The 27,523-nt window shown below is 39.2% G+C and overlaps 1 protein-coding gene across 4 annotated transcripts in view; it reads left to right on the forward strand.

The window, feature by feature from the left end:
* rasa3 (RAS p21 protein activator 3) overlaps positions 1–27,523 on the forward strand; it is a 95,899-nt gene that overhangs the window by 34,764 nt on the left and 33,612 nt on the right. For all 4 annotated transcript variants that reach the window (XM_022674865.2, XM_022674866.2, XM_022674867.2 and 1 more), the window contains exons 2-7: positions 1,094–1,211; positions 3,672–3,775; positions 7,699–7,793; positions 10,980–11,056; positions 23,580–23,660; positions 25,213–25,285. In XM_022674865.2, the coding sequence (XP_022530586.2) occupies positions 1,094–1,211; positions 3,672–3,775; positions 7,699–7,793; positions 10,980–11,056; positions 23,580–23,660; positions 25,213–25,285 (548 nt within the window). The remainder of the gene's footprint in view (positions 1–1,093; positions 1,212–3,671; positions 3,776–7,698; positions 7,794–10,979; positions 11,057–23,579; positions 23,661–25,212; positions 25,286–27,523) is intronic.

Consider the following 27,523-nt stretch of genomic DNA (forward strand, 5'->3'; position numbering starts at 1 on the left):
ATCTTGAACATAGGTCTTCTGAGAGCTCTTTTGTGTGAGGCATTATTCACATCAAGCAATGCTTCTTAAGAACAGCAAACTCAAAACTGGTGTGTTTTCTTTTATAGGGCAGGACAGCTTTAACCAACACATCCAATCTCATCATATCCTGGCTTCATTTAGTTCTTAGAAAAGTCATTAGCCGAGGGGTTCACATACTTTCCCCCTCACTGTGAATGTTAACATGTTGTGTTCAATTAAACCATGCAAACGTATAATTTTTTGTGTGGTATAGGTTTAAGCAGACAGTGTTTGTCTATTGTTGTGACTTGCATTTTTGCTGAGTGGGATGTCTGAAGTCCAAGCTAACTGTTTATACTGAAAATAAAATTGACTAAATTTAATGGAAAATTAAAGAAAAAACATGGTGGAACAATTGAAAAATACACCCCAAAAGCAGATATTGGCTATTAGCCAGGGAGTATAGGTTACATCGATCCTTGTTCTGGTCTCTATCTGGAAGGAATTTGTTTTTTACATTTTCTCCCGGTACCTCCCTAAAACACATGGTGGGGTGAATCAGCCATAGTAAATGTCCTAAATTGGGATCCAGATCAGGATGAAGAGGATGAGAAGGTGAAAGAATGTTTTTATAATTCAATTTGAACCCGGTACTCCCTTAACTTACATGCTGGTGTTGAAAATAGCTTGAAAGTAGACTTATAAGGTATAATCAGTGGTGGTATGTGACAAATGCCAGCCTGGATCAATTTAATCACAGTTATAATGATGCGATTCTACAAATAAAAGAGGTCAGAGCTCAGCATTTCAGATATATGTGAAAGAATGGTGTTAGCCACTATTTTGTCCTACAGTATATTGTGTTTTGAACTTGTGCCAATGTTTGAAAAAATGTGTTTTTGCATTATTGTTGGGATTTTGTTGTTCTACATGAATGAGTATGACAAGACCTCTTAGATCCATGTTTATGGAGATAAATATCTGCAAATTTGCAGCTCTGTAACCTTTCCAATCTATGATAACATGGTATTGAAATAGCAAAAAATAAAAGTTTTTCACCCCTAACATTTTTTCCTTTTTGCCTCTTTTTTAGGAGAAGCCAAGAACATCCCTCCATACCCGGGGCCAAATAAAATGAGGGACTGCTACTGTACAGTAAACCTGGACCAGGAGGAGGTCTTCAGGACTAAAATCATTGAGAAGTCGTTATGGTGAGGAGCTTTATGTTTTCACCACTTCTTTTTATTGTGCCCAATCACTGGTGATGCCACAACACAAGGAGGTTGAAGACTAGCACATGCCTCCTCCGACACATGTAAAGTCAGCCACCGCCTCTTTTCCAACTTCTGCTGATGCAGCATTGCTGAGTAGCATCACAGTGCACTCGGAGGAAAGCGTAGCCACTTGGTTCAGCATCATCCTTTGAAGTGATGTGGAGAAAGAGCGACATTCCCCCATCACCCAGAGAGAGAGAGCAAGGCCAATTGTGCTCTCTCAGGGCTCCGGCAGCTGAAATGTATTAAGCTTTTATTAGCTTTTACATTATTTGTCTGCTCCAACTTAAATTCTGCATTCTTCTACCGCCTGTTTGATGTGGAACAGGAACATTTGCTAGTTAGCAAGCTACTAAGATGAACTACTAGTGATTTGTTTATGTTTGTTATGTAGAAAATTATCATAGCATGTTTAAACTACACATTAAACTATGGTAATGTAGTGCTTATAATCATTTTTAACAAGATAAATACTTTATTTATGGCTTTCTTTGATTGCTTGTGCCCCATCATAGCCCTCTGTTTTTTTTTTAGATTATTTCAAAAAAGGGCAATTGTTAGCCACTATATTGTCCTACATTATATTGTGTGAAAAACTGTGTTTTTCCATTATTGTTGGGACTATTGTTGTACATAAATCACTCAGGGCTTCAGCAGCTGATGGCAAGCTGCATGACCAGGATTTGAACCACTATGATTCTAACATCTCCCGATCATAGTAACAGCACTATAGACTACTGGACCACCCTATTACTAACCCTACATTGCCTTTGTCCCAACTTTTTTGGCATGTGAACAGGCTTTAAATACGGGAATAAATGCATATTAACAAATTAAATGCAGTAAACAATTTAAAGCATGAAAAATCATGGGCAATAAAAAAATCATGGGCTGTCTGCAATAAAATAAAATTCAAAGTAAATGTAACTGTCTCTACCTTCTTTTGATTTATGGTTGTACAAGATGCCTCTATCTTTTACACACTATGTATTATCCCACATTCTGACGATTGTATAAAAACAAACGTGTGTGTGTATTTGTATGTATGTTTGGTGGTTGGGAGTGGCATGGTGATTGTAATGTGGGATACAGGGCGACAGGACTGTGGTCATTTTGTGTAGTAATGCCTTGTGGGCATGGATCATGTGAATCCTATTTAATGTGGTTGTGTGTTTGTGTGTGTGTGTCTCTGTGTTTGTGTGTGTGTGTGTGTGTGTATGAGTGGTGAGGCGTGGATTGGTGTGTTTACATCTCCTCAAAAGGCCCATGTGATCAGGGCTGCCCACGTGAGGGTATCGTGCGGACAGTAATCATGTAGGACAAGCGAGTCAAACAGCGCCTCTTTCCACTCTACTGAGAAAAGAGAGGAGAGAAAGAAAGCGAAAAAGAAAGAGAGAGAGAGAGCAAGACAACAGGAGAAGTAGAAGTAGGAACCAGACCTTATTAATAGCACTGTTTTCTTTAAATGGGTCTGAAATGGCTTGGACATATCCTCATATGTCGACATATCAGCAGAGAAAACCATCAGTAAGAGATGCTACATGTTTTTTTTTTTGCGGCAGTTCACAGCTGTTCCACCTTAATCAGACGGCAGAGGCTGCAGAATTTAAGGTGAAAATGACAAATAATGTATTAGCTAATAAGAGCTAATTTCACAAAGGTAAACACACTAAATGTTTTAGGTTTCCCAGAAAATTAGTGCTCCCTCAATTTTCAGTCCCTCAGATGAAACAGCATCGAGAACCGTCATTCAGAAATATCTAAGAGAACCAAATCGTCAAGGGATTTTTTGCACTATAAGGCGCACCGGATTATAAGGCGCACTATCAATAAACATATTTTTTTTTGGGCTATTTTCATGAATAATGTGCACCCGATTATAAGGCACCATTTATGCAACACTAGTAAGGCACAGGGGTGTCGCCATATTTTCCGTCTAATTCAGCAGGTTTTGCCACTTAAGCTAAACTAAGTTAAGTAAACAAAACTGTAATTCTTAAAAAAAAACTTTTTCTTTTAAAGTCAAATGAGCGCTGAATGTTAATCTACACAGATTTCTCTCCTGAAAACTGTTTATTTGGGTGAGTAAATTGCTTCTGTTTACTTACAGTAAGCTTAGATTTCCAAATTTTCACTAAGGCTGGGTGCAGCAGCATTAGCATTAGGGGCTAACCACTAGCCACAGTTAGTCGGTATTCTCCCCATTGCACTGTATGAACAGAGAATCTGTTTCTCTGTGGAGTCAAGCATCAGTAATCATTCCTAGATTCCTCTGGGCATGTGTAGGTGTGCCTGTGCATGTTGAACGTGATTGCCGCTGTAATTGCAGCCACCTTGTAATGTCCGTTTTGACTTTCGAGGGGGAAAGTTTAACTATTGTTTCCTCTCTGTTTGCAGCCCCTTCTACGGAGAGGACTTCTCCTGCGAAATCCCACGCAACTTCCTCCACCTCTCCTTCTACATCTTCGACAGGGACGTCTTCAGGAGGGACTCCAGCATCGGTGAGTATTCCCTATTCCTGTTTATTAAGTTTATCAATGAGGATTTTAACACAATTTGAATGTGATGGGGGAGTTTTGAATGTGTTTGTTTGGGAAGCTTAGTGCAACACTGTTAAAACTAACCCCGCCAGATGGAGACTGTACCTTATGTCAGCAGTATATGAGCTTTAAAATGGTACTATCACAGGAAGGAAGGTTGAAATATGCAAATAATAATACTGTGAGGGCTCATTTAGGGCTCCTTTAGAATTAACTTTTTCAGAGCCGTCTCAGAACTAGTCTTGAAACTTTCTGTCAGACAACACCAACTCAAAATGGTCCATTGTTGCAGCCAGAGTCCGAGAGGGAACGTGAGGTCTGGAACAATCTGTGGCTGTCCATGTAGCGTGGCGCGTAGTTACATTTCCAGGGAGGTGCACATCGAGCTACATTGTAGGGTTTCGCCGCAACGCATTGGCTACCCCGTAGGTTCGATGTAAAAGTATATATTGGCCTTCTGATGTCTCCATTGCTCCATCAGCCCCTCACGTTCAGTAAAACTGAGGCAGATACTCTTTTAGAGGCTGTAGATGTGACGTAAGTACGTAAAGATGTGTGAAGTGGCCAGAAGAACTCAAAAACTGCAAAAAGCGAACCGACACCCCAGTTTTTAGAATTAATATATTAGACTTAGCAGGGATGGTCATATTCCAACCAACAAGCAGGCGCCTCATATCCTATTTTTATTGGCCCCAGGACGATGGGACAGTGTTAGTCTGGAGCCCTGGATATTGTAGAGTTAAAATAACTGTTTTGGAATATGTTGTAGGCCTGAAATGCAAGAATTGTAAAAGTGAAGTAAATGTAAAAGTATATCCATCATCCATATGGACCCAACTTTTTCCTGATTTGAGGTTGTAGTCTTCTTATTTCAATACATAGCATATTGCTAGTCTGCTTGGAGCACTTTCAAAACCTTGCAACAGTGGCTTTTAGGAGAAAAAAAATCTATAGGTAAAAATTCATTGGGTGGGTGCAGCTTGATGCAGAATGATGCACAGTTTTAGTGGTTTCTTATTTCTTATTAAAGACACTCCTGCCGATTGCCTTTCTTAGTCACCCATCCTCAGATCACTGAGCATGCCAATTAGCTGCCGCCTTTAACTCACTAATTGGCCACCACACATGCAGTTCTGCAGGCCAAAAGAAACACTAGAGATCAGATGAGCCCAATCTGTTGAACATATGTGAGTGACAGCAGCCCATTAAAGCCTGGCTTAGAGTCAAGCTATGGCCTCTGTTTACTGTTTACTGTGTGTTGCTTAGAATTCACTATAGCAGATAACCCAAAACATACTTTATGTTATACACCTAATTACAAGGAACTATAGAGAAGATGCCATAGCATATGTGAAATTATAACCAACAACTGAAAAATAGGTCCAGATCTGTCTTATATTTTATATTAATTGTTCTGTTAAAGTTGCTTGAGCCAAAGTCTTGATTACAACTTTTTCCTATTTTTATATATATTTTAAATGTTGGTTTCCAGTTTTCATCCATAAAGAAATCACAGCCTCCAGTTTCAGTGCACTATTATGTTTGTACACATGCTATTATATTATTGTCTGTTTACACACAAGGCAACTTGACCTAGCTCACAATAACTGGTATTGTTTGAGCGATATATATCTGTGATGAATGATATTGTCACTTTAGAAAAATGTTATGCCATTCATATAATAATAAAATTATACAATAATAAAGATAATACTACCTTGAAATGCTGGTAAATTAGGTACCGTATTTTTCACACTATAAAGCGCACCAGATTATAAGGCACGTTATGTGAGACTAGTAAGGAAGAGGGGTGTCGCAATATTTCTTTTCCACTGGGTGGCGAGACCTGTAAAGCTAAGCTATTTTAAGTAAACAAAACTGTAATTCTTTAAAAAAAACATTTCAGACAAGTCAGACAAGTCAAACCAGGACTTGATGGTAATCTACAAATTTCTCTCCTGAAAACTGTTTATTTGAGTGAATTAGTTGCTTTCGTTTATTTACAGTAAGCTTAGATTTCCAGATTTCCACTACAGCTGGAGCATTAGCATTAGAGGCTAATCACTAGTGGTAATACTAATGCTGCTCTGTTAGGTGCAGGCTACATGCCGATAATACTCACCTCTAAACAGCGAAAAAGCTAGTGCTAGCACGGATAATGGCTAATGCTAATGCTGCTCCAGCAGTGTTAGCTAAGCTTAGCAACAGGCTGTTGGCCAAATATACTCACCTCTTGATGGCCAAAAAGCAGCTCTCTGCAGTAAGAGGAAAGCGCAGCGTCTCGGTTCTCCCTTTGGAGTGGTGTGGGGAGAGCGCCATCTACCCCCCCAGAGAGAGCAAGGCCAATTGTGCTCTCTCTGGACTCCGGCAACTGATGCCAAGTTTGTGTATGAGGCAGTGTGAATGCAGTTGTGGAAGAAGGTATGGTTACTGGACTAGTCTGCTTTCTGTTCTGACTTGTCCCCAATAGAGAATGTGAGGAAAAACTGTAATAATGATGATCTGGTATTGTGTGTTTTTAAGCTAAGCTGTGTATGAGGCAATGTGTTAGCGTGAATGTTTGACTGGCAGTTTTAACGTTAGCATGGTTACCGTGCTCACAGAGCCGCAGTGGAAAGTCTTGCGTTTGCGTTCATTTCATTACATTGAGGGTCAAAGCCAACCAGCCGTATCTGCCCTGAGGCTGAACTTCACTGTACGACTGGTCTGAGCTGAGCTACACAGCGTTCAGAGCTGTAACTTGCCGTAACGCACGTGTTACAGGACCACACCAGGAGGGTAGTTTTCAGCTCCATTTGAAAAGAGGCCCAGAGTGTGTTTGTGTACGTGTGTGTGTGTGTGTGTGTGTGTGTGTGTGTGTGTGTGAGACATTGGTGCTCTGTTTCCCTCCGCTGAGTGTGTGTGAGGTCTCCCTACTTATCTACACTCCCCTGGCACTGACTTTCGTGCTGAGCTCCCATCCCCCCCTCAAATTCTTCCACACTTTCCTTTATACCCCAAATGTAGTTGAACAGCTAAGTTAAGCTAAAGGTTAGCCTTTAGCTTTAGCTGCTTACTTCCTCAGGTTTGGCTTCATCCTGGTACTTTCCCTGTTGACGTGAGTTCAGCTTGAAAGAGGTAGAAAAAGAGGTTAGCATTTTAGCCTAACGCAAATCCCCTGTTAGCTTTTGTGGGTTTTGTTTTTTGTTGTGTGTTTATTTTAAGCTCTTCTGCTGCAGATACTGGCACACAAGTTGTGGTTTCATAGAATCCTGTGTATTCCTATAACTATCAGTCTGGTAATGATGTGCTGCTCTCCACAAAACCTTGTTCTTATATTAGTTTTGGCAATTTCCAGTTCAGTTTTGGTGATACCGGGTTCTTTTCTGTTTTTTTGAAGGAAGACGTATCTTATTATGTTATCTTATTATATATCTATACTTGTGCTGGGCGGTATGACCAAAAATGTATATCACTGTTTTTTTTTTTTTCACAGTGTATCACAGTATTTTTATTAGTATTTTTTTATATATAGTTTTTTTTTCATATGACTGGGCTTTTATATAGATTTGTGACTGTACTGTTAAGTACTGTACTGTTACTGAATCCTATCGCCCCGGCTTATCATAGTTATCGAGGAAAATAAATATCGATAATGTTTTATCGCCCAGCACTTATCCTGATGTTTTATCATATTTTAGCTGTTCTAATCAGTATTAATCTGTTTAAACATGGCGTCACTACTGACTTTTGTCTTGTCAACAGCTGCATTTGGAATGAGAATACCTGAACGTTACCCAGCTACTGCTGAAACTAGACCTGGGGCTGTTGTGCATGTGTGTGTGTCCAGTCTATTTAACTGATAGACTGACAGAGCAGGGTTGTGCTGTGTTGTGTTTCCTCAGGCAAGGTGGCGGTGAAGAAGGAGGACCTGCAGAAGTATCACGGGAAAGACACCTGGTTTCAGCTGCAGCCTGTCAGCGCAGACTCCGAGGTGCAGGTGTGTACACTCCTTCAGTTAATCCTGCAAGACTTGCCCAAAACAAAAGCGAGCCAGCCATGTGACTCCTTCCTTTATTTGTATCTCTCTCTCTCGCCCTCGCTTTCTCTCACACAACGCCAGGCTCTGTGTTTTTGTGCGTGCATGTGTGTGTGTGTGTGTGCACTGGTCTGCAAGCAGAGCGGAACGACAAACAAACAGAGAGTGTATTGACCACAAACAGGGAATCGGATTAAAATCAACTGTCTTCTTTTGTCCTTCTGTTAGTAATGCACTAAACAGACATGAATATTACTCTTCATTTATATTGTTTTCAGTCACAACTTCCATTAAGTACAACTCAAAAAAGAAGACAGCTTGAAAACCCCCACACATATATAAGTTTTGATGTGTTGTGAGTTAGGGCTGAGCACTGGTTAGGTGCAATGTCCTTGTCATTGACCATCAGTGTCAGACTGGCCAGGTAGACAGTCATCAACTCTGTAAAAAGTACAAAGATGGAGATGGAGTATGTTCTGATTGGGTTTATTTAGAGCAAATAATATTATCGGATTATTCGGCTAGAGCTTGGCTAGTAGAGAATATAGAGCCAGAAGGTAACACAGACACAGGGACACCCTAAAACACTGGCAGTAATTAAGTACAAATGGTGGGATGACAGCAACAGCATCTCACTTTACCATAATTCCATGTTTATGTACTCCTGTCTCTGAATCTGCAACCTTTATATACAGCTCTGGAAAAAAAAGAAACCACTTCAGTTTCTGAATCAGTTGCTCTGATTTTGCTATTTATAGTTAAATGTTTGAGTAAAATGAACATTGTTGTTTTATTCTTTAAACTACGGACAACATTTCTCCCAAATTCCAAAAAAACATATTGTCATTTACAGCATTTATTTGCAGAAAATGAGAAATGGCTGAAATAACAAAAAGATGCAACTTTCAGATCTCAAATAATGCAAAGAAAACAAGTTCATATTCATAAAGTTTTAAGAGTATAGAAATCAGTATTTGGTGGAATAACCCTGGATTTTAACAGTTTTATGCATCTCCTCCACCAGTCTTACACACTGCTTTTGGATAACTTTATGCCACTCCTGGTGCAAACATTCAAGCAGTTCAGCTTGGTTTGATGGCTTGTGATCATCCATCTTTCTCTTGATTATATTCCAGTGGTTTTCAATTTGGTAAAATCAAAGAAACTCATCATTTTTAAGGGGTCTCTTATTTTTTGACAAAATCTGGCTAGAACTGTCAATGCAAAAAGTGACTGGCAGAAATCACATCACATCAGGAGGTTACACACGCATGTTCTGGCATGGCAAAAGTCACGGGACATGATAGCTAGTTCCTGTTCCAGGACAGTGTGAGCATTCTAATAGGTGTTTATGCTGGAGATGAAGTGAATGAGGTGCATCATTGAGAAGAACAGTGGTGAATGACTTCTGACAAAAACACTTGACTTCATTGAAGACTTTATGCCTCCTGCAAAATCAGTTCACGGAGAATGAGTGTCATAGAAAATGCATGGAGCTCTTTCACACTGCCACACACACACACACACACATATACACACACAGCCTGAAGAAACATCTGCATTCAGGCAGCTAGATTTACCCTAAAGCAGATTTCAACACAGCCGTATTCATCCGTAGCGTGAAGAAAGGAAGGGAATGTGTGCGACAGAGCAAGAGAGAGAGAGAGAGAGAGAGAGAGAGAGAGAGAGAGAGAGAGATGGCCGAAATAAAGAGGAAAGATAGAGTGTCTCTCTCCCGTCTCATAGAGAAGGCATTGTTTTGGGTGTGTGTGAGAAAGAGAGAAAGCAAGAGAGAATGAGGAGAGAGTCCCCAGCCGCCTGCCGAGGCTCATTTGCATATTGATGATGTCGGCTGGCGTTTGACAGTGCAGCTCTCAGAGCCTTCGGAAGGGTTTTCACACGCGAGCATGCTTAAACACACACACACAAACACACACACACTTACTAACTAGAGCTCACTAGGCCTGAGCCTGATGGGGCCCCGACTAGGCCTGTAACAATAACTATATTAGTTTGGACGATATATTGTTACAGAATTTATTGTGATAAATTATTGTCATATTTTTATTTTTATAATCTTATTTCTATTTTTTCCCATTTTCTCCCCAATTTACACGGCCAATTACCCAACCCACTCATTAGGACTCCCCCTATCACTAGTGATGCCCCAACACACCAGGAGGGTGAAGACTAACACATGCCTCCTCCGATACATGTGAAGCCAGCCAGCGCTTCTTTTCGAGCTGCTGCTGATGCAGCATTGACAAGCAGTCAGCAGTTCGAACCTGCAACCTCCTGCTCATAGTGGCAGCGCTTTAGACCACTGGACCACTCGGTGCCCATGATTGTCATTTTAAGACTTATCTCAGAAGCTTTTTAAGTTTATTCATATTTTTGAATATTCACAATACGAAAATATCGATACAATATCAATGTCCAGCTCTATATTACTTCAGTCTACACAGTCTGATGATGTTTTGTTTTTTTTGTTTTTTTTAAATGTTGCAGTTTATCTTCTTGTTTACAGTATATTGAATCGTTACATCATGATAAATTATGATGTACAACATATTGCCAAGTGTCTCTCTCTCGCTCTCTGTCTCTTGCTCTCTGTCTCTCATTGTCTCCTTATTGCTTGTTCTCCCCCTCATTGTCTTTTGCTCTCTCACACTCTCACACTCTCTCTTGCTTTTGCTCATTCTTGCTCTCTCTCTTTTTCTCACTTTTTCTCTCTGTCTCTCTTGCTCTCTCTCTGTCTTAGTATCTCTTTATCTCGCTCTTACTTGCTTTTGTTCTCTGTTGCTCTGTCTCTCCTGCTCTCTCTGGCTGTCTCTTTCTCAATCACTCACTTACTCAGTTTCTCTTGCTTTGTCTTTCTCTCTTTTGCTTTTGCTCTCTCTCTCTCTCAGTGTCTCTTGCTCTCTCTTTCTCTTTCTTGCTCTCTCTCTCTCTCTCTCTCTCTCTCTCTCTCTCTCTCACACACATGCTTAAAAGAGAAACATCTCCAGACTCCCCCTTCCCAATCCTTAAAAAACCAAGCACTTTTTTCTCTTCCTAACTCTTTTTTGTTTTTCCTTTTTTTTTTCTTCATTTTCTCTTGTTGGGTGGTGTGTGTAACCATGGCAACGCTGTCCCATTTCTCCACAGGGAAAGGTTCACCTGGAGCTGCGCCTGAGTGAGGTCATCACAGACAGCGGAGTCGTCTGCCACAAGTTAGCAACCCGGTGAGTCGACCAATCACGCTCCACCCTCTACTCACCTGCCAGCCAATAGGGAGTTGTTTTGTCTGGCAAAGAATAACAACAACAAATAAAGACAGTTCAGAGAGACTTTCCCAGTTGAGTTTGCAGAATTAATCTGGGGAATAGCCTAGTAACGAATGAATTTTTAGCCTGTCAATCTTATTATTTTTAGAGCAGATTCTTGTTTTTTGTGTAAAAGAGATTCATTTATTTTATGGATTCATGATCAGGTGTGATTCAGGCATATTTTAACTTAATCCAATTCCAAATGTCCGTTTTTAACCATGCCATTCAAAACACTGTCTGCTGTCCTCAAGTCCACGTTAATACATACTATTGCTTAGCTGGCATAAAAGAGGAGAGTTCTCAGGACATAAATAAAAGAGTTTAGTTAGAGTCTGCAGTGTTTAACTCTTTTACATAATATTTAAAACTGTCACAGAAATGCCCTGTTTTATCGACATGGGGAACCTCATGCCTTGCGTAGATATACCAGCACTAAAAATGCTAATGCCTACACACAAACGCCCATCATAAAACCCATTATTTCACGTAAGTAGTGGACAAACAACCCTGAAAATCAGGCAGGAGTGTGTACCACTACACACACACACACTGTGACTAGACTGCAGTGTTTTAAACCAACTGTGAGTTGAATGGCCTTTCAGGTTAGTGAGACATCAGACTGGATTATAAGAAACACTGTCTGGCCAAAAAAAAAAAGGTAACACACTAATATTTCATTGGACCGCCTTTAGCTTTGATTGCAGCACACTTTCACTGTGGCATTGTTTCAATAAGCCTCTTCAATGTCACAAGATTTATTTCAGTCCGGTGTTGCATTAATTTTTCACCAAGATCTTGCAGCATTGATGATGGTAGAGTCTGACCGCTGCACAAAGTCTTCTCCATCCAAAGATTCTCTAAGAGATTCAGGTCTGGACTCTGGTGAACAATCCATGTGTGAAAATGATGATCTCATGCTTCCTGAATCACTCTTTCACAATTCCAGCACCATGAATTCTAGCATTGTCATTTTGGAATATGCCCGTGCCATTGATAGAATAACCTGGTCTATATTCAGGATATTCAGGTAGTCAGCTGACCTCATTCTTTCAGCACATACTGTTGCTGAACCTAGACCTGACCAACTGCAGCAGCCCCAGACCATTTACCTAGTTAAAATTGAGGTGGAGAGTTTTTTTTGTTCATGCAGTTTATTAAACACACTGTAAAAAAGGTCAAACTAAATAAATAAGTCCAGCATGCCTTATTTTTACTAAAAATAAACTGTTACTAAAAATAAAGTAATTTTACTTCAGTATTTATCTGCAGCACATCTTATCTAAACAGCGTGGCTGCTTTCTTTATGAAAACACAAAAAACTGATTGAATCAGTACCAACTGATACTCAGCTGTAAGATACTCAGATTGGATCAAGGAGCTGATATACTTAATGATATTGAAATCAAATTGGTATCATCAGGCCTAAAGAATATCAGATACAGTATCTTTATATGTGATATGGTTGCTGCTTGTGTATAAAAGCGTTTTTTGATGGTCATCTCATTAGAAGAGGATGTGCTGAATCTGAGGAGATTGTGATAATGCTTGATGTCACTGTCATGATTATGCAAAACACAAAGGTCTGCAGAAGCGGAAAGATCCTACCGCAGGATTAATCCTCTTTCATAACCACTGAGTAATTCATTCACTGATTCACAATTCAGCAGAATGCATCACATGTAAATCATTTCCTGTTACATCGTTTACTGATATGTTTATTTTTTGCCTCCTTTATTAAAATGGAATGTAATAATCAGGGTTCATAGGGTCATGAAAAACCTGAAGTCTTGGAATTTGAAAATAATAATTTTCAGGCCCGGATAAGTTTTGGAAAAATAAAAATACCCAGAAAGTTTTGGAAAAATCTATATAGAAATCTTATATAAATCTTTGTGTTTCCGTTTATCAATGGAGAAAATCTATTTTGAGCTACAAATGCGTCAGCTCAGAGTAAGTTGAGTAATTTAGCCCTACACAATGGAGCTCTCAGGATCTGACACACATTTTATTATTAAAGATTGTGTGTCAACATTTTTTTATCTGCCTCATTTTAGACTAGTATAATACATTTTTGTTATAGTTTTAGTTGATTTTTGGTTGTATTGTCCTTGTCTGTACTGATGTTTTAAAAATCGTATGGTCATGAAAATTTGCCTTAAAGACATAGAAAAGAAGTAATGAAAGAATCTTGGAAATTTATTAGTTAAAAAATGTATGAACCCTAAGGAATGTCTCTAATGTCTTAACGGGAGACACATAAAAAAGTTGTGTCAGTCCACAGTTTTTGCTTCAGAAATGAAGGGGAAAAGAAACAAAACAAAAGCAAGTGATGGGTGAAGGGGCCTACCTTTTAGGCTAGTCTAGAACATGGCCACCATATTTCTATTCTAAAATAAAAGATGCTTTAAAAAGGTGACATACTGTATATGGTTAGCAGCTAGTGCTATTGCTGCTTCAGCAATTTTAGCCGGGTAGGAGCAGGCTACAGGCCAATAATACTCACCTCTCAACGGGGAAATAGTGATCGTGGTTAGCGGGTAATGATAATGCTACTCCAGTAGTGCTAGCTGGGGTTGACAGGCTGATATTACTCAGCTCTAGTGTGGTTAACGTCTAATTCTAATTCTGCTCCAGCAGTGCTAGCCAGGGTTAGGAGCAGGCTACAGGCCGATAATACTCACCTTTGAACGAGGAAATAGCGGTAAGCAGCTAATGCTAATACTGCTCCAGGCTCGGTTCTGGAGAACTAACTGAAACTCCTGCATAAAGCTATACTCCTTACAACCTGACTAGTAGAATTCACACATTTTTGGGAAATTTAAGGATTTTAGGTGCGCCTTATAATGCAAAAAATATGGTACCTGTTTTTGTCTTCTCTGGAACCTCATATGGAACCAAATGATGGAACTCTGTATCGATGTCCTCCAACCCACATGCAAAGGCCAAAACAGGATCCCGTATGAAGGGTCATTGTGTGGTATTGGGTCTGAGTACTAACCATTTCATTTAGCCAGTAATTGGTCTTATGCTTTGGTCATTGTGGAGCTGGATTGGAGCTGAAAGAAGGAAGATCTCTGGGGACTGGAGCTGTTTTATCTGAAGCTGACAGCCGGGCTTTAGGCCTCTTTAGGCCCACGCACAGGTTACCCAGCTGCCAGCTGCAGCCCAGTGAGAAAGAAATAGAGAGAGAAGGAAAAAGGGAGAACAGACTGGAGAGACGGAAAAGCAAAGACGGGAGCATGTTCGAACTGATCTGTTTTTTCCTGTTTTCCGACTTGCCTTATTTATCTGCCTTTGTGCTGCTTCTGTAAAGCTCAGCACAAAATGGCTCCCTAATTCAAACAGCCCTGCCGGGTGCACACCAGGGAGGAGCCTCGCTTTCTTCCATTTTCTCTTATTTCTTTCTGCTTATAGAAGGTGCTCTTTGCTGTGATGCATGAGGCTTGTTTTGGTGTTGGGCGACACATATCCTGTGTGTACGTATGCAGATGCATCATCAAGCAGAGGGGTGTCCCTGTTTATTAATAACCTTTTTTAAATCCCATTTTTCTCCCCAAATTAGCTATTCCGACTATCCCACTCACTTAGCTGCACTAACCCTATCACTAGCAATGCCCCAACACCAGAATGGTGAACTCTAGCAAATGCCACATGCCATATCAACTTAGGAGTCATGTAGGGAGAGAGTGTCTTCTACCCATTTAGAGAGAGAGCAAGGCCAATTGTGCTCTCTCTCTCTCTCTGACTCCGGCTGCTGATGGCAAGCAGCATGACCAAGATTCAAATCAGCGATCTCTTAATCTTAGTGGCAGCAACTTAAACTGCTTTAACACTCGGAGCCCCCTTAATCATATATAACTTTATGTATTTGCAATAATTACATTATCATCTTTTAGAATTGCAGAATATATGGGCATTTTTTTAAACCTCTGTATTGCTCATTATATTGTTCCAAACAAGGAAGGCCCATTAATGTGCAGTTAGTATGTCAACTAAGGAAAAAAATTAAGAAGAACCCAGCTAACAATTTTTGGATTTTTCTAAAAATGCTGTGATGCAAACCTTATCATGTCACATGCTTTTAGAACGTTCTTGAAATATTATTTATGTAATGTTACAGGATAACTTCACTGTTTTTTTTTTTTATGTTGCTGAACGTTGTTATAACATTCACTGTTAGCTTGCGTACTTGTTGCTATGAGTGAATCAAACACAGCAGTGCTGCTGGAGTTTTTAAACACCTCAGTGTCACTGCTGAACTCAAATTAGTCCACCAACAGCATCCTTTGGGCAGTAGCGAGTCCCCTAATGAAGAACTAGAGGATGGCAGAACAAAAACTGTACAGGAACAGATGAGCTTCTGTCTCTGACTTCTGGGTAGGACCAGCTATAGGTAGGAGTGTCTAATAGAGTGAACAGTGAGTGATTAAACACAGTGTTTAAAAACTCCAGCAGCACTGCTGTTCCTGATCCGCTCGTACCAGCACAAGCACACATTAATACCTCATACACCACCACAAATTCAGTGTCAGTGCACTACTGAGACCCACCACCCAAACAATAGCTGCTCTTTGGTGGTCCTGTGGGAGTCCTGACAAAGAACAGGGTGAAAGGAGATTCTTACAGTGAACTTACAGTACTGTGGCATTTTGGAGATACTAACAGTGATGACATGTGTGTGCACCTTCAAGTAAAACCGATGCTTAAAATAGAGAAAAAGATATCTCATTAGAGACGGAGGAAAGCTTAGAAAATCCTGTGGTGGAACGCGTATGCTCTCATGTAAAACACCTCAGCGTATCAGCCCGTCAGCCTGCGTTTACTCAAGCGCTTCAGAGCAGCCAAGAGAGAAGCTTCTTTTTGCATGAGAGCACTGTTGAGATGGTCAGAGAACAAGAAAGAGAGAGTGAGAGAGAGACCAAAGCATTACCAGAGATCAGAGCACACCAGAGACAAACTAATCGCTAATAAATGAAGGAAAATTCTGTCAGGACTCAGGAGTTCAGCCTTTCTGCGGCTAGGCATACTGGTGCATCTTTAAAAATTTGAATATCATTGAAAAGTTACTTTATTTCAGTAATTAATGTTACATAGATGTATTACACAAAAAAATGATCTATTTTAAGTGTTTATTTATGTTATTGTTGATGATTATGGCTTACAGCCAATGAAACCCCCACAAATCAGTGTCTTAGAAAATTTTAATATTATATAAGTGCAATTGGTATTTATGTATTTAGTCATTTATTTATTTAGAAATTGGTTTATTGCATGTTACAGCCAAAACAAACCCATAATTAATTAGAATAATTAGTATATGCCTTTTGCGCATTACAAGCCATGCAATGTATATTTTTCCCGTCATTTTAATAGCAAAGACACACTGATACACTCTAAATTAACCTATTTTATATCACTATGTCTAACTCAATAAATATTGCCCATTCGTTTTTAATCATTTGTTGTTTCTGAAAACATACAGTATCTTACTTCAGAACAGCATTGAAATCCGACACTTCCTTCTGGGTGCAACTGTTTTTCTTTGGTAATGATGAGTGTATCAAACATGTAAACAGTGTTAATGTGTAGACAGTGTAAATGCTTATGGGTCAGTAGAGTAACGACTTTCCCAGAGTAAAATTTCAGATTTATATGAATGAATTTAATTGAAATTCCTTCCTCTATAAGCATTTGTAGCCTGGAAGTGTCAGTTTAGTAGCTTTTTCTGGAAGTGTAACATCAGAGTCATTGTTTTATTTCTTTTATTTCAGTGCCAGTGTGCCAGAGTTCAGCGCTAACAGTCCTGCAATTGTGTTACTGCACAGTAACTTACAGACTGCACTGTAAATACGCTGCTTTTACACACGAACCACACACATGTTTAAATGTTTCTACTTGTGCAGAGAATACTGAAGCAGTTCTCCAGCTCTGTGTGTGCGTGTTTCCCTATATACGCTCTGACAGCATTAGCAGGACTGTGGTTGGCCACTTTCCCACACCAGAGCACTCTGGGTAATGAGCTTAGTGACACAGCGGCGCTCGTAGCAGGGCTGAATCCCATTCATGTTATTTATTCAGCCTCCATTTTAAGACAGAGCAGGATAGCAGCACCACAGATGGAGAAGTGCTAGCGTAGTTGTTGTGCTAATCCAGGTTGTAAAAAAGGCTGTTGTTGAAAACATTGCATATCTTAAGAAGGATGCCAGACCACTAGGGATGCAACATTCTTTATTTTTTATTTTCTGACGAATATCAAACATTTTATGTGCATGTTATGGTTTTCTTATATTTATATTTTCCACATTTTTAACATTGTATCAAATGTATAGCCTAAATGTATTTTTGTATTGCTTTTTACAAATTAAAATATGTACTGAACACTTAATATCCCAGCAGAAAAAACGAAAAGCACTGTATATTTACCTCAGCAGGGCTATTCTTTTTTTATTGATTAAAAAAAATATATTGTAATTTTTATCCCATTTTCTCCCTAATTTACAAGGACTCCCCCTATCTCTAGTGATTCCTCAACACTAGGAGGGTGAAGACAAGCACATGCCTCCTCCGATACATGTGAAGTCAGACTCCTCCTCTTTTTAAACTGCTGCTGATGCAGCATAACCGAGTACATCAGATCACAGATGCCTTGTGCTGAGCAACATCAGAGTAAAGCCAAAAATGGTCTATTAGGACTCTGTCAGCTAATGGCAAGCTGCATGAACAGGTTTCGAACCAGCGATCTCTCAATTATAGTGGCAGCTCCTTAGTCCGCTGGACCACTCAGAGCCTGCAGCAGTGCTATTCTTATACACATTTAGTTAGCTTGTTTAGCAGTACAATTTAGTCATTAATTTACCTCAGTAGTGCTATTCTTATCATAAATTTAACTCAGTGGTGCTGCTAAGTCATATGAATTTTACACAATCATTTGGTAAGCAAACAAACTTACAGCTAAATTTTCTATTGTAGCCCTGTGCAGCTTATATTTTTCAGTAGTAAAACAGCCTGTTTTTAGAGGTCAGTAGTAAACTGATATCAAGTGTGCTAAGTAATTAATCAAATAAAATAACACTTTATTTCTTTAATTACATTTAATTTATGCAAGTATATTGTTATAGCTTTCCTCAATTTGGAAAGCCAACTACCCCACCCACTCATAAGGACTAGCAATGCCCCAAATTCTGAGGCAGCATTATTCGGTAGTGCCAGGCCAGTCGGAGGAAAGCACAGCAACCCAGCTCTGATAAATATGCATCTGCTAACAGATGCCTGTGCTGACCAACATCAGGATCAACATTATCAGTGATAAGTGACGAGGGGAAAGAGAGCGCCATCTACCTGCCCAGAGAGAGCAGGCCAATTGCACTCTCTCTCAGACTCTGGCTGCTGATGCCAATCTTTAGATACAGTATTAGTGGCAGCACCTTAGAGCTAGGAACAGGATTACCCACAAAAAGCAGAAATGGAGGGCATGGCAGAATTAATAGTTGACTAATCAACCAATCAAGAGATTAGTCGACTCCCAAAACCATCATTAGTCGCAGCTCTAGTCTTTAATGTAAACACCTACCTTCCAATAAACCTGTGAGAAAATCTAGAGCCACTTTGGGCTACTAGTGAGTTAATACCAGGCCAGCAGTGGTGGCCAGTGGTGGCCCGATGCTGTGCGTCAGAGCCGAGTGTATTTATGGGCTGCTGTGGGACCGGGCCAGGCGGGCATTATATAAACAGGCTTAGCACACAGGAAGTGCTCCGGTATTAGTGGCGCTTTAAAGCCTCTGTGTCATTGTAGACACTAAACTCCTCACCCTCTGCTGCATCCTCCCCACACACAGTGCCAGAGTGGCCTGTTTTTAACACTTACACATCTACAGTCTACAATATTATTACTGTTTTCTTATGCATCACCTCACCTTACATTTACAGCTCTGTAAAAAATTAAGAGACCACTTCAGTTTCTAAATCAGTTTATCTGATTTTGCTATTTATAGGTATATGTCTGAGTAAAATTCCAAACAAACATATTGCAATTTAGAGCATTTATTTGCAGAAAATGAGAAATGACTGAAATAACAAAAAAAGATGCAGAACTTTCACACCTTAAGTAATGCAAAGAAAACAAGTTCATATTCATAAAGTTTTACGACTTCCTAAACAAATATTTTGTGGAATATCCCTGGTTTTAATCACAGTTTTCATGCGTCTTGGCATGTTCTCCTCCACCAGTCTTACACACTGCTTTTGGATAACTTTATGCTGCTCCTGGTGCAAAAATTCAAGCAGTTGGTTCAAGCTTGGTTTGATGGCTTGTGATCATCCATCTTCCTCTTGATTATATTCCAGAGTTGTTCAATTGGGTAAAATCAAAGAAACTTTTCATTTTTAAACGGTCTCTTGTTTGTAGAGCTGTATTTATGTCATCTGACAACATGACCAACATTTAACCTGAAATTAACGTCTATTGACGTTGGTGGCCAGCTGTGAAAAGAGCACATAGCAGGCTCTTGAGTAATTAAATATTATTTTTAAAAATTGGTCATCGTGACACATCTACTAATCACCTTAATCTTAATGTTTTTATTTAGACATGTGTGACTATCTGTTATTGTCTACCTGGGCATGAATAACAATAGTGTGTGAACAGTAGTGTGAGTCAGTAGTGTGTGTGTGTGTGTGTGTGTGATGGGCTGTCGACCCTTGTTGCTGGGACAAGGCTTTGCGTAATGTGTGGTGATGATGTCATTCAGGCTGCCGGCGGGTGAGACCGGGATTGTGTCTGAAAACACAAGCTCTACCCTCATTGGCTGGATGTGACATCATAAAATACTGGCTTATTCACTTCCTTTTCACCCCCCTTCATGAACCAACACACTTACGGGTGTTATTTTTCTATGAATGACGGGAATTAAAGGATGAGTTCATTCCATTTTTATTTTTACTGTGGGCACTCCTAAATACACTCTTTTACAAGATAAGTGACGAAATAACTCAGTCAGTTTGCTGCAAAACTCGGAAAACAGTTACACTATATTGCTGAAAGTATTCGCTGGGCAGATTAAAAACTCAGCATACAGTTACTGTATGTTATGTATAGGCAAAAATGTAAGTGCATAACAGGCTACTTTAGATACTTTAGGTAGTGTACCTCCTGGTGAGAGACTCTTGACTACTAGATGTGTCTCTACGAGGTACTCCAATACATTTCAAGAGAAAGATGGATGATCAAACCAAGCAGAACTGCTTGAATTTTTGCACCAGGAGTGGCATAAAGTTATCCAAAAGCAGTGTGTAAAACTGGTGGAGGAGAACATGCCAAGATGCATGAAAACTGCTTTTAAAAATGACACACTTAAAGACAATTTGCCCAGTTGACAAACTAAGGAATTTCAACGAATTTCCCATCATCTAGGCTGTTCATCAGGAAGCCACCATCACCTTTGTTTGCAGTAGTGGCATGAATGAGAAACCTAGACTGCTCTAAACCACATTAGATCCACTAGAACCATATCGTCTTCAGAATATAATCCAGGTACTCTTTGGGAATTGCAAAGTTCAGACTAAAGCGTGGAGACCTCATAGTAAGCACCTTAATCCTTAATCCTAAGTCTTTACTGTGGTGCAACACACTGCTCCAACTTCTAGTGTGATGATCTGCTGATTCATCACATATTACAGTCTGCCACCCCTAGTAGTGATACTAGGGACACTAACAGCTTTGCGATATGTGCAGGATATTCTGTGTTTTCCCACTCATGGCAGAGCTTTTCAGCAGGATACCCACACACAGCTAGGGGTTTTCAGGTATGTCTCCACTAGATTGCACACTTTATCTTACTGCCTTGTCCTGATTTATTAGCATTGAGCGTTTATGGTACTAGTTGGAATGCCAGCTTTAGCAATCTAAGATCATGTGTCTGATTGGCTGGCCTGTATTGTGCCTCATTCAAAAACAGTCAGGACAGAAACTCTCCTTATAACTGTAGCCACCAAACTTGACTCAAAAAAGTTACATGAAAATTGTGAATTGAAAAAAAAATTGATTTCAAAACAAGCCGCTTAGTTTCTGTTTATGATCTTGGTTTCGAAAGATTTGACAGAGTTTCGTTCTGAGTCTGAGAAGTAATAGTTAGCAGTTTGTGGTTTTACAATTGAGGAGTGTCCACACATATCCTCCCCTAAACAGAAAATACAGCATTTACATATCATGCCCAACCCTGTAAGAAATGGTCTTGAGTTCTACCTTTGATTTAAATTAGATTGTCATGTGGAAATGTGTGTGTGTGTGACATGCCAGGTCACTTGGAGCACAGTCACAAACCTGGCATGACTCTTGTCTCAGAGCATTTGTCTGTGTGTGTGTGTCTGTGTTGTGATAACACCAAAGCAAGGACTCCTGAACGAGGTCATTGGCAAGAACAGAGGGGTCATGGGTGTAGACCAGGTGGAGTACAACAAACTGCCAGATACCATAAACATACAGCTCTGGACAAAATTAAGAGGCCACTTCAGTTTCTGAATCAGTTTGTCTGATTTTGCTATTTATATGTATATGTTTCCGTAAAATGACCATTGTTATTTTATTCTATAATCTACGGACAATATTTCTCCCAAATTCCAAATAAAAATATCATCATGTAGAGCATTTATTAGCAGAAAATGAGAAATGGCTGAAATAACAAAAAAGATGCAGAACTTTCAGACCTCAAATAATGCGAAGAAAACAAGTTCATATTCATAAAGTTTTAAGAGTTCAGAAAATAATATTTGGTGGAATAACCCTGTTTTTTAATTACAGTTTTTATGCATCTTGGCATGTTTTCCTCCACCAGTCTTACACACTGCTTTTGGATAACTTTATGTCACTCCTGGTGCAAAAATTCATGCAGTTCAGTTTGGTTTGATGGCTTGTGATCATCCATCTTCCTCTTGATTATATTCCAGAGGTTTTCAATTTGGTAAAATCAAAGAAACTCATCATTATTTTTAAGTGGTCTAAAAAAGTTTATTTATTATTTTCCAGAGCTGTATATAGAATATGCTGTAAAAGCAGAACAGATACTTAAAAAGGAGTGTCTGAGACTTTCCAGCCTGACCTCTTTAGCCCTTCTCATAATTAAAATATTGGCTGTTAGCCATAATCATCAGCAATAAAATAAATAAACGCTTAAAAAAAAAACAATCAAAATAAAAATCTCTGGTTTTTACTCTTGTAAAAAATAAGCAACATTTATTTCTTAGTTTGGAAACATACCTGTGTAGCATATTACATGCAACACAACAAATGGAAACAGAAAATGTAACCGGGATAATGGGGCTACACCAGCACAAAACAGTACAGCACGGCTTTACTTACCATTTTTCCCTGCAATAGAAAAGCTTAGGAATGGCATATTTTTTATAAATATCTAACAGTTGAATGTCCACGTGGTAGAACAGTCCACAACAGTAGCTGGTGATTTTTTTATTGGCATGCAGATCAAAACAAAGTGTCAGCAGTACACTGGACGGGGATTCCACAGTCTAAAGTCCAGCATCAAGCACTCTGAGATAATTGTGGTATGTGGATATTAAGGAAATAATGGATGGCTGAGGTTGAAGAATAACCAGATGCACATATTTAGCAGCCTTATCTCCGCTTTTAGATAAGATACAGTATGTAGGCTGCATGCTTGTGAGGATGTCTATGATTGAGGAAATCTAATTCTGATCCTCCCTGCAGTCTGTCTTGGTCTTTATTAGCAGCTGAGTCTAGACTAGTGTCCATTCCAGTTGTCTTGAGTTCCTCAAAGTCTTCTGGTTCTGGATCTGCCTGACTTCAATTGGAGGGGAAGTGAAATCTGATTAGTTCCAGCCTCTACTGCCCAGGCAACAGGCTCCAAAAATACTTCAGTGACGAGGCCGAGACTCGTCTGCCTGTTCAGAATTGTCAGTATATATTTGTCGCTTGGACGTTCCTCCTAAACTAATCAAGCTATTAGTGAAAATGTTTGGGGTCAACAGGGGGATGCTGGCTGCTTTCTGTCTGAACTGATATTTGAGTAGATACTCAGGCCTTCTGAGGCATCTGAGAAAGTGATATGAAGATGCCTATCTGGATTGTTTGCCATCAGCAGCCAGAGTCTGAGCGAGCACAATTAGCCTTGCTCTCTCTGGATAGGTAGATGGTGCTCTTTCCCCACACACATCACTTCCAGTGTGATGTTGTTCAGCACAGGCATCTGTTAGCTGACATATCAGAGCTGGGTTGCTGTGCTTTCCGCTGGCTCGGAAATCCCAGCAGTATTTAAAAAAATGGTACATATATAATTTTACCTTTCTGCTCAATTTATTTACATGGTATAATGGGATTTTTAAAAGTTCTACTGCAGGTAAAGACTATTTACATTGACATTTAAATTATATAATATAATATATATTTTCTGTGTTTTTCTCTTTTCAGGGTGTCTGAGTGCCAAGGCCTGCCCATCGTTAATGGACAGTGTGACCCCTATGCTGCAGTCTGTTTGATGGGGCCATCCAGGTAAGAATTATCAGTCTGTCAAAGACTTCAGTACTGGAGCAGTTCAATTTTGACAAGCTGTACCAGTTTTGGAAAAAGTGAAAAACAGACATAAATTCTATTAAGTTTAATTAAATTTCTAATTTTAGCAAGTGTCTTTTAGTTTCAGTTCTGGAAAAAAAAACTCTGGAATATAATCAAGAGGAAGATGGATGATCACAAGCCATCAAACCAAACTAAACTGCTTGAACTTTTGCACCAGGAGTGGCATAAAGTTATCCAAAAGCAGTGTGTAAGACTGGGGGGGGGGGGGGGGGGGAGAACATGCCAAGATGCATGAAAACGGTGATTAAAAACCAGGGTTATTCCACCAAATATTGATTTCTGAACTCTTAAAACTTTATGAATATGAACTTGTTTTCTTTGCATTATTTCAGGTCTGAAAGCTCTGCATTCTTTTTTTCAGCCATTTCTCATTTTCTGCAAAATAAAAGCTCTAAATGACAATATTTTTATTTGGAATTTGGGAGAAATGTTGGTCGTAATTTATAGAGTAAAACCACAAAATCAGAGAAACTGATTCAGAAACTGAAGTGGTCCCTTATTTTTTTCCAGAGCTGTGTATACAATCTATGTGAAAAAAAGATGTACAAGATAAATTGTACATATTTTAATTGCAGCCCTAAATTCAGTGTAATTTTTTTCTTCAGATTAGCAACAGATAAAGGTATCAAGTATAGATACTAGGGTTTAAAATACTATTTTACTTAAGTAAAAGAGTAAAAGTTCTGTTTTTAAAACCCTTTAAAGTATAAAAGTGAAAGTAGTGTAAAGGGAAAAATGCCATTAAGGATAAAAGCTTGGGCCACAACACAGGATCCTATAGTGCACTAACCCCCTCCCCAAAACACATTTTTCCAAAAGCCTTAATGACTATAATGTTATAAAATGAAATGTTAATGTTGATAAATTGGGATGCACTAAAGTCCCTGTTTCAGCTGCATAAATGGCCATTGAAAATAAATGTAATTTATTACAATGTAAACATATTAAAGATATTAAAGGTAAAGCTTAGTTGGATGTTTGTCTGGAGTTCTCTTGAGTCTCTGCACCGATCATCTTTATGCTACGCTACATACGTCTACTATGTTCTTGCTGGAGTGTGGGGGGCGTGCTGGTGTGAAGGATCGAGTATAAACCAATAGGGTGTCAAAATGGTATATGTTTATACTTCTCTACATCCAACCACAATCAGATACACTCGATCTGGATGGAGAGTTTTAACTGGATAGGGGTTTTTATGGTGAGAAGTAGTAAAATAAAAACAAGCTGAAATGAAATAGGAGTAATTTGGCTATTGTTAAATGTAAGGAGTAGAAGTAACAAGTCATTTAAAAAATAATTACTCCAGTAAAGTATAGATTACAAATATTTCTGTAAAGTAGGGTAATTAAGTATTTGTACTTAACATAACTTGACACCTCTGGCAGCACACACTATTAGTCAAAAACAGAAGTATACAACACTGAAAACATCCAACATGAACTAATCTATTCCCGTATTTCTCTCACAGGTCAGATGCCAAAAAGACCAAGGTCAAGCGGAAAACCAATAACCCTCAGTTTGATGAAGTCTTTTACTTTGAGGTAAGAACTTCCACTGAAACAAAAACATCAGTGTCCTTCCAGACCCCTTCAGCCTATTCCCTCTGAACAAACATTAACCACTAGAGTCATTCTGTCAACCATTATTGTTACACTCAAGTGAAATGGAGCCTGAGATGTGGAGCACATGTTTTAATTAAAGCCGGCATTGAGATGCAGATTAGGCTGCGCCACTGGGTGTTTAGAAGCACTTACAATACTTTCAGTAGGTTAGCACAAAAGAACAACTTCAAAACATTTATTTTCTTGCACAGTTAAACAATTGTTTAACTCTTTCAGACCTGAAAGACCTCCAGTGATGGAAGAACATATAAGAATGCTGTTTTCTAAGACTAATATTCTATTATAACATTTATTTAGCAAAAAATAAATAAATAAATGTGTTAAAAAGTGTTCTAAATTACATGAAATTAGTAAAAAAAATTCAATTAACCAAGCGTAGGTACTACTGTCTTTCCAGTGTAGTGGGTGGGGACAAATAACTGTTTTATTGGCTGGTTCATGGTCTATTCTAATAGACAACAGCTTAACAATAAAAATAAAGGAAATACATGATGTCCATTGCAATGGATGCAGGGTCTGAAAGGGTTAACATAGTGCCAGTCAAAAGTTTGGACAGGCGCACAGTTTTATAAGGCGCACTATCAAAAAACGTCTATTTTGGATTATAACAGGGGTGTCGCTATGTTTCCCTTCTAATTCAGCAGGTAAGTAAAGCTAAGCTTAGTAAACGAAACTGTAATTCTTAAGAAAAACACTTTATTTCAAAGTCAAACAAGCTCTGGATGTAAATCTACACAGATTTCTCTGCTGAAAACTGTTTATTTGGGTGAGTAAAGCGTTTCCGTATATCCACAGATTTCCACTAAGGCTGGGCATTAGCATTAGCAGCTTATCGCTAGTGCTAGCCACTGCCTAACAGCGCTACATTGAGGAACCCTAATTGTTCCGGTAAGCCAGGGTGATATTAGCTAACAGTTCATCTCACGAAGCTTGTATTAGCACGGTTAACACAGTCCGATATGCTACCGTCTGAAGGTTGAAAGAGCTAGCTCTTAGCACTTTTAGCGGCTAATGCTAATGCTGCTAAAGCAGTTAAGAGGAGCTCAGCACATCTAAAACTCTTTTAGGAGAGGTGAAGAACCATTCCATGTTCTACCTCATAAAGCCGACTGATAGAATAATGCATAAAGTGAGCAAAGCTGGCATCAAAACAAAATTGCTACTTTTGAATTGAAAGTATAAAACATATTTTGGCTTGTTTAACAGTTTTTGCATATGTGTTCCCTCATAATTTAGATTCCTTCAGTGTCTGGAGTAGAAGTAAAAAGTCATCTGAAAAAGAATTACTCCAGTAAAGTATAGATGACAAATGCAGAATATCCTTTATAGAAAAAAAAACAAAATGCAGTGCACAAAGTATAGTGTACTTAACTATGACTTAATAACTATACAGTTGGGCTAAACATTACTCTACAATATTAAAATTATACATTCCTTTTACAGGTTCATACATTTGAAATTGTTAAAGGTCACCTTCCGTCGTTTTTTCTTTCATTTTAAAATGTCTAGTTGTGGTCTCTAGTATGAATGAATGACATGTGAGCCGTTTTTGTAAAAAAAAAGTGCTCAGGTGTCTCTGTATAGCTCTTTTTTAATGGACTGTTTTAGGGGTGTGTCCAAAATGACCGGATTCCAGCTTTGCTCATGAATATTCATACATGCAAACAGCATGCAAATATCTCTCCTCTGATTGGCTAGGAGCACTGCGACGCCCCTCCACCGCTCTGCCGCTCACTGCCTCCCACCTCCTAACTGATGAGCGGTGATGTTGCGTCGCTTCAGCTCCGCCTCTGGGAGTTTCTCGAGCCAAGGTGGGCTGGTCTGTGAGTTTCTGCCTACGTAGGCAGAAAGATAATTCAAAATTCACCCGTTTTTCGGAGGGGGGGAGGGGGGATTTCTTTGCTTAGCTCCTGCAGACAATGGGGGCTGCAAAACAGTTTAAAGTGCAGGTGTACACATTCAACTCGGAGAGACCTACTGTATTCCACAAAAAACAAGAAAAATCGGATTTTCGCGGAAGGTGAGCTTTAAGGAACATCTTAAGGTGCATTAAGGAACTTTCTTAGTAGCCTATTAGTGTTATTTTGTTTGTGTGAAAAAACTTTTTAAAACTACCCCACATGCTTTCTTGTGAATCTGTATGATATAACAACCCTG

Source organism: Astyanax mexicanus, chromosome 21, assembly GCF_023375975.1.
Source record: "Astyanax mexicanus isolate ESR-SI-001 chromosome 21, AstMex3_surface, whole genome shotgun sequence".
Classification (NCBI taxonomy): Eukaryota; Metazoa; Chordata; class Actinopteri; order Characiformes; family Acestrorhamphidae; genus Astyanax; species Astyanax mexicanus.